The sequence below is a fragment of the Delphinapterus leucas genome, chromosome 16 (genome assembly GCF_059928025.1).
Source record: "Delphinapterus leucas isolate spDelLeu-1000000601 "Yukka" chromosome 16, BTC_Dleu_Yukka2, whole genome shotgun sequence".
NCBI lineage: Eukaryota > Metazoa > Chordata > Mammalia > Artiodactyla > Monodontidae > Delphinapterus > Delphinapterus leucas.
The window spans coordinates 50,481,231-50,492,674 of NC_143144.1; the positions used below are offsets into that span (position 1 = coordinate 50,481,231).

The 11,444-nt window shown below is 42.9% G+C and overlaps 2 protein-coding genes across 2 annotated transcripts in view; one reads left to right on the forward strand and one right to left on the reverse strand.

Moving 5' to 3' along the window:
• Positions 1–11,444, reverse strand: part of LIPA (lipase A, lysosomal acid type) — a 100,387-nt gene that overhangs the window by 57,283 nt on the left and 31,660 nt on the right. The window lies entirely within an intron of this gene.
• Positions 3,227–11,321, forward strand: LOC111172515 (interferon-induced protein with tetratricopeptide repeats 2). Its single transcript, XM_089897899.1, is given in 2 exon segments — positions 3,227–6,014; positions 6,017–11,321. Coding segments are annotated over 2 exon segments (1,425 nt in total). The 5' UTR covers positions 3,227–4,933; the 3' UTR covers positions 6,361–11,321.

Here is an 11,444-nt window from a genome sequence, read left to right on the forward strand (position 1 = left end):
TTCCACAGCCCCTTCAGAAGTGAGTGCTTGAAAAACACCATTTTTCTTTTGTAGTTCTTGAAAAGGACTACTCATAAAATTAAGAAAATACAGAAAACCACAAAGAAAATTTATCCACAGTCTCAGAACACTGGGATTCCACTAGCATTTTAGTGTGGAATGAGTTGACTTTTCCTTTTTAAAGTAGCAACTGGCATCTCAATTCCTCTTGTGTGTGGGGGGTTCTATTTCCTTTCTTCATGTTTTTTTTTTTCTTTTTTTGAGGAAAAATAAACTGGTTCATTTTCTGTGTTCAGAGTGGGAGGACATCTTGTCCCTGGATTACAGGAAGGAGAGAGATGGGGTGTGGGGACCGGGTGTCCTCTGACAAAAGGGATTCAGAGCTGGGAGGAAGCTGGGTGCCCTGGCTTTTTTTTGGCAACAAATGCAAAATCGTTTGTTGCACTGTGTGAATGGGTATTTTAGGGGTGCTGTGCGAAGGTGTTAATTTCACATCTAGGTCAAAACAAACACCATAAACATGGAGTCTGGGAAGAGGGAACTCAGGAGGCCATGAACACAGAAACCCACGTGAAGCTGCAGAAACCTGGAGCTTTGGACTTCAGGCATTTGGACATCTACAGTCTGTGGTGGATTGACAGGGGTGAGTCAGCTATACCTGGAAATCTGGGGAAAGGAAAACATCTGGCTGGGTTATTGTGTCATGCTAGAAATATACCACTGGAATCATGCTGTTATTATATATATATATATATATATATATATATATGTATGTATGTATGTATCAATACACCACTACTCCTTCCAGTGACCATGGGAGACATCAGCTACCAATTCATGGGAGCTGATACTCAAGAATAAACTTTCTGCTCATCTTGGCTTAACCATAATACCCATTCTAGAGAGGACAATCCTCTTATAATGCCTTTGATGGATGATTCAAGGCTTCCCACATTTGCCTCCAACTTTTCTCTCTAGCTCTAAACAACGACATGCCATCAAATGGAATGCTCTCTGTTGCCCAATAAAGCCTTCACTGTTCTTGTATTACTTTGTAAGTCTTTGGAAGTCTCCAGCAGTGCTCCCACCTCAATAACATTCCAGCATCCTTCAGCAAGCATCCAAGAGCTGCTTCTGCAGCAAGTCTTCTAACCATTTATGCCTCAAAGAATTTTATGTGATCACTTCTTCATTTAAATCTTCACAGCACTCTGCACCTTTTAGTAAACCCTAGCAAGTGTTTTGCCACCAAGACTTCTTCCATGGTTACTGCTTTTTGTTTCCTGTTTAAGAAACCATGTCTGCCCCAATTTACCTAAGTATCAATCAAATCACATTTTTGACAGCCAGGAAAGAAGTCTGCTAGGAAAAATACTGTAAAGTGGGGAGCAGCAAGGGGCCTGCTAAGGAGAGGACCAGGCCACAATTGTCAGGACTTTATTGATCACTTAGTCAAAAGATTTAGCCAATGTGTAGATGGAGATGGTATGTTTGGGATGTTCAGTGAGATATTCCTGTAGGTCATTTGTTGTAGTTACAGGAATTTGGGAGTTCCCTGGTGGCCTAGTGGTGAGGATGTGGCGCTTTCACTGCAGAGGCCCAGGTTCGATCCCTGGTCAGGGAACCGTCCTGTATGTCATGCAGCGCAGCCGAAAAATACCAAAATAATAATAATAATAATAATTTTTTTAAATAACAGAAATTTGAAGTAAAAGGAGGTAGAGTGAATAACACTATGTGCCATTTCCTCAAGATGCTCTGTGAATATGAAGAATGTATTGGGCCACAGAGCAAGGACTAACACCCTACTGCCAGTTGCTTTCATAAATATGTCTTACTGGAATATGTATTGTCTATGACTGCTTTTGTAGTGTAACAGCAGAGTTAAGGGGTTGAGACAGAGACTGTGTTGCCCACAATGCTGAAAATAGTTACTATCTGGCCCTTTAAAAATGTTAGCAATCTCTGCTAGAGAACATTATTATAGCTGTGATTACCATTCCTGGGATCCTTGAGACTCACCAGATGGTAGAAGCTGCTGATGGTGTGCCAGGGACCCCTGGACAAAAGTACAGACACCCTCTGGGGTATTTTTTGGTTATTTGAAATGTTTCAATGCTTCCTATGAGACATAATTTAATTAAATAATAACAAGAATCTAAAATAGAGCAAAGGATTGCCTCTGGTCTTGCATTCTGCTGTAAGAATATTTGCACACTTGTTGCTTTGAATTGTCTTTGTTAGAGAAGAGAGAATGGAAACCCAAGTGAAAATGAGAGACATATATGGACGTTGTCATTGCCAGTCATTTGGGGATAATTAGAGAAGGAGACAGATGATCTTGAGGGAAAGGACCATATCCACGGACATAGGATAGGTCCACAGTGCCTGATTCCAGGCAGCCTTTGGTGTGGGTCCTCTTAAAAGGGGGGATGCTCAAGTCTCTGCTCTGCTCAGTGCCCAAAAGCAGCCCACCAGTTAAAAAGAGAGACCTCTGTGTTGGACAGCTAACCAGGGCAGATCATGTCTTCATAGATTCTTAATTAGGAAATAAAGGGATTTTTTAAAAAAAATCATTTTTGACTGATGTCTGTCCCTTAGCATCCTGGATCTTGTATTCATTGACTCAAACAATAATACTGTTTATGCTACTGAAATCTGGCAAGATGAAGAAAATTTCCCCTGATCCTTGGACCGTGACAAGAGACTATGGGTAAGGATGGGGTCTGGGGCTCCCAGCAAGAACTGTCATTTCTATGTCTGATGGAAGGGAGGTGACTTCCCTGAGGATCGACTTTCTTGGAGTTTCTTCTTCTCAGAACCCACATAGATGCAGAATGGTTTCATTTCTTGGTGCTGCTGCTATTATTAGCAGAGGCTTCTGGTGCTACGACTTCTGTCATCGTCCCAGAAATCAAGAATGCATTGCTCAACAATGACGTTTCTTTTCCTGTACACACACACACACACACACACATTTGGTTGACTGAAATGGCAGTGTATTTGCTGTGTGATACTGTGTAAGAAACTAGCTCTTTCAGTTCCTCATCTGAAAATGGGGTTATTGACCACCGACCTCCTGGGCCTGTTGTGAATATCAAATAAGATGATCTCTGTGAATGGCCTCACTTGATTAATGTAGCTTGTTGTTGCCCATAATGATAACAGTAGTAACAAATAACATTTTCAGATGCTTTCCATGTGCCAGGCAATGTTACAGGCACTTTATATGTATCTCATTTAATCCTCAAAAAAGATATAAGAAATCTAAGCTCAGAAAGGCTAAACAACTTGCACAAGGTCACAAAAAGAATGTGCTAATTTCATCTGCCAATTAGTTCTCAGGTCCTGAGTCCTGGTTTTTAAGGTTTCGTTTCTTTTTCTGTGTAAATCAGGTTCCTAGCAGGAAACTGATGTTGAACTCAAGCTGAGTAATTAAAGTAAGTTGAATAAGAAGTGGTTTGGGTTCAGAGATAAGAAGAGATGATGTAATACCCTGGGGCTAATAACACACTAGGTTCCCAAGCCGCAAGAGAAAGGAGAAGTTATAGGAACCTGAAAAAAGAATTGTAAACAGAAGGCCAACTGACAGCACCTGTGGGCTTCAGGAGAGGACCGTTCTGCAGGGTGGAAGCCCCAGAAGTGAATACTCGAGGATACCACTCCCTCCCTCTGAGCTCTTGTGTCTCCCTTTGGCCAAACCCACTGGGAAGCCAGAGACCATGGAGCTCCCTCTCTGACGGTGACAGTCTGGTGGGGAAGGATGCAGAGTGGATCTGAAGGGGCAAGTGGAAACTATCGAGTCCTGACTCCATGGAGTCATAATGCCTACATTTCTTGGTTTACAAAATGCATGCTCAAAAGCAAAAACTTAGAGGTAGAGGAGAAGGAAACACAGAGAAATAAATAAAGATAAAAAGTATTGCTAACATTTTGGTGTATACCTTCCCTAAGAAGCAAACTTAGAGAACCACCCTCACATGTCACTACCAAATCTTCTACCTGCCTAATCTATGCCTTCAGCCTGCCTTCCCCTCCATAGTTTGGATGAATTATCCCTAGTGTTTAAAAAAAAATGGTTGAGCATCATAATTTTGTTCTAGTTCACATCCCATTTCACCTCGTTAAAGACTTCTCTACAGCAATTATCAGCTCTTTGGTATCAGTTTTTCCATCCCTACTGCATCACTCGCACCAGCACATAAACATTCACTAATATCACCCACTTTCAAAAATAATCTCCCCTCAGCCGTCTCCAGCTAGAGCCACCCAACTTCCTGCTTTTACAGCAAAACTTCTCAGAAGAACTATCTCCTCACTTCTTGTTTTCTCAACTCATCCCAAAGGAGCATTTACTTCACCACTTTTTTTGTTTGTTTGTTTTTTTGCGGTACACGGGCCTCTCACTGCTGTGGCCTCTCCCGTCACGGAGCACAGGCTCCGGACGCGCAGGCTCAGCGGCCATGGCTCACGGGCCCAACTGCTCCGTGGCATGTGGGATCTTCCCGGACCGGGGCACGAACCCATGTCCCCTGCATCGGCAGGCGGACTCTCGACCACTGCGCCACCAGGGAAGCCTGGAAAGGATATTCCTTTAAAAAATTTTTTTAAATTAACTTTTAGTGGAGTATGGTTGCTTTACAATGTGTTAGCCTCTACTGCACAACGAAATGAATCAGCCAGACACATACAGATATCCCCTCCCTTTTGGACTTCCCTCCCACTTAGGTTACCACAGTGCATTATGTAGCGTTCCCTGTGCTATACAGTGTGTTCCCATCAGTGGTCTATCTTATACAAAGTACCAATAGTGTATATGTTTCAATCCCAGTCTTCCAATAGAATATTCTTTTTTGATTGGGGTTGACACCCTTTAGGAGAAGGAGAATGCTATTTGTCATGCTCCCCATTTCTTGTCTGGTGAATCTGTGCTATGTCTCAGAGTGTTCATCTTTCTGTTTCTTCCCCCCACAGTGAGACCACAAAGAACTCCTTGGACAGCAGCCTACGGCAACTAAAACGCCATTTCACCTGGAACTTGGTAGAGGGAGAAAATTCCTTGGATGATTTTGAAGACAGAGTGTGTAACCTGATTGAGTTTCAGAACAGCGAATTCCAAGCCACAATGTGCAAAATATTGGCCTACATAAAACACTGCAGAGGCCAGCACGAGGCAGCCCTGGGATGCTTACGGTAGGCTGAAGAGTTCATCCAGCGAGAGCACGCTGACCAGGCAGAGATCAGAAGCCTGGTCACCTGGGGAAACTACGCCTGGGTCTACTACCACCTGGGAAGATTCTCAGAAGCTCAGGTTTACGTAGACAAGGTGAAACAAGTATGCCGGAAGTATTTCAGCCCCTATAGAACTGAGAGTCCTGAGATGGATTGTGAGGGAGGGTGGACACGGTTAAGGTGTGGAGGAAACCAAAATGAAAGGGCCAAGGTGTGTTTTGAGAAAGCTCTGGAAAAGAAACCCAAGAACCCAGAATTCTCCTCTGGACTGGCCATCGCGAGCTACCGTCTGGATAACTGGCCACCGTCTCAGAATCCCGTTGACCCTTTGAGGCAAGCCATTCAGCTGAATCCTGACAACCAGTACGTCAAAGTCCTCCTGGCCCTGAAACTTCAAAAGATTAATAAAGAAGGTGAAGGAGAGAGGTTAGTCAAAGAAGCTTTGGAGAAAGCCCCATTGGCAACACATGTGCTTCGTGGGGCAGCAAAGCTGTATTGAAGAAAAGGTGACCTGGACCAAGCTATAGAACTCCTGAGAAAGGCTCTAAAATGCGTGCCAAACAACACCTACCTGCATTGTCACATTGGGTGCTACTATAGGGCCAAAGTCCTTGAAATACAGAAAATGGGTGGGAAAAGAGAGAAGTTACAGGAACTAATAGGACATGCTCTAGGCCGTTTAAAGGGAGCTGATGAGAGCGATGGAAATTTCTTCCATATCTGCTCCTATCTCGCCTGCCTCTCTTCACAAGCCGGTCGGTATGAAGAAGCAGAGTATTACTTTCAAAAGAATTCAGCAAAGAGCTTCCTCCTGTAGCCAAACAAGCGCTCCATCTGCGATATGGCAACTTTCAGCTGTATCAAATGAAGTGTGAAGACAAGGCCATCTACCATTTTACGACGGGTGTGAAAATAAACCAGGAGTCAAAGGAGAGAGAAAAAATGTAAAACAGACTGCAAAAATTTGCCAAAATCAAGCTCTCAAAAAACGGAGCAGATCCTAAGGCTTTGCATCTCTTGGCGTTTCTTCAGGAACTGAATGGAGAAATGCAGCCAGCAGAGGAAAACTCTGAGAGGGGTTTGGACTCTGGAAACCTCATCCCTTTAGCATCTTTAGCTGAGGAATAAGGAATCGAAATGTGGTACCCATAGGGCTACTGCTGGAAGGGAGCTGAAACCCTTCCACCAAGTTGGTATTCAAAATATTTAACAACTGGTGTGGCATAGGCATGGACTTAGACCCTGGCCACAGTACTGGATCAGGGTTAAGGAGAAACTCTGCTAGGCAAGTGTTAACACTTGAATTGCTCAGGGAGTTCTGGGAGGGGGACTAGATTGGGGGCAGGTCCTGGGGCTCAGTAAAGGGCTATTTCCCGATTGACCTCTTGGGAGCAGTTGGCACTGTGACGTTCCCTCTGTGGGGTGATGTCTTGGGTTTTTTTTCTATGTTTCTATAAAGCAGTCAGATACCTCACACCTGTAACACTGTGGTCCTTTTTAGCAATGTTTTTTCCATCCTTGGAGTCATTTTAGATCCTGTACAGATTGGCCCTGTGATACAGTTCAATGCAGGCTGCCCCAAAATATGCCAGTGGCATATTGATTATTTTGAATTTGTTGCTTGAGAAAACAGCCAGTGCAAGAACACTCTGACCCACCTCTGAAAGCAGGAAATAAATCTCCCATGTGAAAGGTACCCTCACTGTAGCAGGAGGTAGCGAGACTTCCTTGTCGCCAGAGATAGGGAATTGAGGGCTGAGAAGGCTATGTAAACCAGGTCTGCTTAGATTCTCCACTAATTAGTACCCAAGCCCAAGTTTCTTTGCCTTGTCAATTCCTCAGAAATCTATTATTTCTTTGCCTAAAAGATATAAAAGCTGCTTGCTTTGGTCACTTCTTAGGCTGTATCTATGAGACCTCCATATGTATGAAATTAACTTAGATTTTCTCCTGTTCATTTGTCTTGTGTCAATTTAATTATTAGATCAGCCAGAGGAACCCCAAAGGGTAAGGCGAAATTTCCCCTCCCCAACACCCTGCATAGACACGAATGTGTTGTGTCCATCCAAAGGCTGGGGGACCAAAGCCTAGAGAGGGCTGGCTGTCCTCTCTCTCTACCTTCTGCCTTTTTCCCCCATCTCCTCAGAAAAGGCTCCATCTAGGATTGTCTCTACAAACTCTACAAACAACATGAGTTCAACTGTCCCATTAACTGAAGGGGGAGGAGAGTTTTTAGAAAAAGAGAGCAGAGAACAGGTCAAATCTAGAAGGAACATATCTAAAAGAAATGGGGTCAGGCAACCACAATACAAGAGTTTCAGGAGGCATGTGGGGAGATTTCACCTCCTTTCTGCCCCCCGCCCCGTAATCATAACACAGCATGTGAAGGATTAAAAAGTAGATTCTGTACAATATGCTAGAAACCAAAATAATACTTTTCTTTAAAACTTATATGGAAAAATGTCTTACCAGTAGGAATGGGGAAAGAGTAGGCAAAAGAGAAGGAGAGAAGAATGCTGGTTTGTCATTGTAGATTATAATCATATGGAGAGAATTTCATTTTCTTAGCCACTATTGGGAAAATTTCTTTATAACACGAAGACTTGCTTTATTCAAAAATGGTTTGATGAGCGCAGGTTCAAGATGATAGGAAAGCGGCTGGACAGAGGAATTATTTGGTGGTTAAGGACCTAGTGAAAGGTCTTAGGAAATAATAATGGAGGTTTTTTTCCCCCATTAGAAATATTGTATATTAGGTGATATAAAACGTCATTTAACCCTGAAAATCTTGAGGGAAACCACAAAGGTCATGGTACGCCTGGGGCAATTGGGATTTTCTAGGTAAATATTGAATGGCCAGGGACAGACATCAAGGTTGGTGTGAATCAAAACAGTCAGCTGACCCAGCATGAGGCCATCAGTCACCCTCCGGGTTGCAAAATGATTGCCTGTTGGAATTAATTTAAATTTAAATGGTGGTTGTCAGGGGCTGGGGTGCGGGGGGAATAGGAGAGATGTAGTTTAAGGGTGTAAACTTCCAGCTGGTAGATAAACAAGACCTGGAGGTTTAATGCACAGCATAGTGAATACTTCTTGTTTTCAGAACAGCGTGGTGTGCACTTGAGATCATCAGTATACATAGCGTGAATGCCTGAAAAAGTCATCGATTTAATTAATAAATAACAGGTGTGATGGGACATAAAGGCGTGTTCTGGTTTTTCTGAAATTTTACTGTACCTTCAATCTTCCAGACTCAACTACTGATAAATACAATGTTACACTGAGCATGAACTGGCTCCATGGAACACAGACTGGTCTAACTTCATGACCACTGAATAGAACAACCATTTCTTCTACAGCTTTAAGAGTCCAGGGCTTCAGCTTACACCCTGACACCACCACCAAGCACCCCGTGTACATAAACACCCTGCCCCCATAGGGAAGCAGGTGGGCTGCTGCCCTTCTCTCTGCTAGATCTTGTTAACATCTTGTGCTTCCACCCACATTCTCTCTCCTCTTCTGATGTCCATTACGAGAAAGGAGGAGTATCTCCAATTCTGTGGTAGGCCCCATCCTGGAGGCAATCTAAACACACGTGGGAGAATTTTTTCTGTTAAGTAAAGAACAGAGAGAGACAGGAAGCCGTGAAGTCTCTCTTGTTTCTCAAGAGGCCTCTGGTGGAAAATACAATTCACACCAGCCGCAAAGGTAAACTTATTCTATGGCACTGACTTGGACAAGTGTCCATTGCAGGCGAAGATTCAGCTCACTTGGCCTGAGTAACTTATTATCGGATCTGGTGCCTGGGGAGAAAAACTGGGAGTGTTCTGAGGGGAGGGTAAGATGGGCAGGCATGCTGACCTTGAGAGAGGACCATCGGTGCCTGCAGAGTGCTAAAGAAGGTACCCCAGGTGTACGTGACCTTGTCCTTGCATGTCATGCCACCAAAACCCTTGCTGGAACAGGAGCCCGAAAGGAAAAAAGGTAGAAAGGGTAGGGAAGAGATGTATGTCACATTACACTTAATATTTATTAGAGGACTTAAAGCTAAGAGACATGATTCGAAAACAATCAAAACAATTATGTATGTAGCTCTTGTTTCCTGAAGTCTCACTATCCAGAAATAACAAATGGAGCCACATTAATTGGAATGACTTGTAATTCCCTGGCTCTTAACCATATCTCTCAGTGCATTTCCCTCCCCTCAGATACTCACCAGATAAATAACAAGCCCCTAACAGGTGTCTCCTAAGTGTGGATGAACAAGTCTGTCAGACTTATCTGATAACATCTGCCTCTTGCATGGCTCCAGCACCCACAACGTCCTCTGCCCACAGAACTGCTTCAATACAGCTCGTCATTCTCTGTATTTGATTGTCACCTGGGGAGTACTGATATCCCTGCCAAAGACGTTCTCAAGTGTGTTGATGCCCATGAAGGCGTGAGGAGAATTTCTCTCATCCTGCCTGGGTTCTAAGTGATACTAATTATTCCTCAGCTTCAGAGTCCTCAGCAAAAGATTCATCAGCCTCTGCCCCCAGCCCCCTTTCCCACAGAACTTTCATCTTTCTTTCCACTTCACGTCAGCTGACTTGCACAATGTGTGTCTAGGGCGACTGGAAGCATGGACGTGTGAGAATCCTGAAGATAAACACAGATAGGGTCCCTGCCATGTGCAGCGTCAACCCTGGATGCCAGTGTGGAAAATGTGGGTTCCAACTAGAGACCACGTACTCCTGTTCCCTCCCTTCCTCCACCATTTCCCCCATCATCTCTTTTGGGGAGAAGGAACTTGCTTTGACTAATTACAAAATTTCCTTATGATTTACAGCATAGTTGCCTCATTACTGGTAATCTATACCTTCTTGGGAGGCCACAAAGAGGGAAACCGACTAAAATCTTTTCTGTAAAAATGGTACAGTGCCTTTGGAAAAACAGTTTGGCAGCTCCTCAAATGGTTAGACACAGAAAATTACCACAGGACCCAGCCATTTTATTCCTAGGTATATACCCAGAGAAATGGAAACGCACATTCACATAAATTTGTACATGAATGTTTATAGTAGTATTCACGATAGCCGAAAGGTGGATCCATCCACTGATGAACTGATGTATTAAATAAAGTATCTCCATACAGTGGAATATTATTCAGCAATAAAAATAAAGTACTTACTGATACATGCTACAACATAGATGAAATTTGAAAATATTATGCTAAATGAAAGAAGCCAGTCACAAAAGGTCACATATTGTATGATTCTATTTACACGAAATGTCCAAAGTAGGTGAACCTATAAGAGACAGAAAGTAGATTGGTGGTTGCCTAGGCCTGGGAGGGATGGATGGACTGGAGGTGACAGCAAAGGGGGGTAGGGCTTCTTTTTGGGGTAATGAGAATATTCTAAAATTGACTGTGGTGGTGGTTGCACAGCTCTGTGAAATGCTGAAACTATTGAATTGTATAGTTTAAATGGGTGAATTGTACGGTATGTGGATTATATTTCAATGTGGCTATTTAAAAAATGAATGAGTACTCTTGTTATAAATGTATATAAAGAAAGCAAGCTTTCTTTTCATCACCTTCTATTTTTAACCTCCAAGTTTGTTGGCACTGTGTTGTACCCTTCTTATTACTAACATTTTAAGTACCATCATTACTTTTGCACCCAAGAGACATGTTGGAGAAATTCTATATTCTATTTTCTGAGTAGGGTGTGGGTATGAAAATCTGGTCCCACTTGTTTTATTTTTAAATACCCATTCTCAGGAACCATTCATCAGCAAATTGGCACAAAGGAAGAGTTTAAAAGCAGAAGAAAATGTGATTCACTGTGTAAGTCTAAATGTACCTGTGTACAAATTTAAGCACACTATGGATTTCTTAACACACAGAATGTTATTCAGCTACCACGTGCAGCTGTTGCAAATACGATGCTAATTCACGAGCGCTGCGTAAGTCAGGAGTTAGAACAAGAAAAGCAGCAAGAAACGGGCAGCTGGTGCAACTGTACTGGAAAATAACTTCATAGTGTAAGATCTATTGCATTCAGGCTGAGAGGAAGGCTTTGGCCAGTTCAGTAAATTTGCCTTTTCTCTGATCTAATCACTTCCGATCATTTCTGCACTTCAAAGTAGTGTCTATCCCTAAAATCAGCACAATTATGACACAATTTCCTTTCTCTTTGAGCAAAGAAGGCAAGAGATAGAGACAC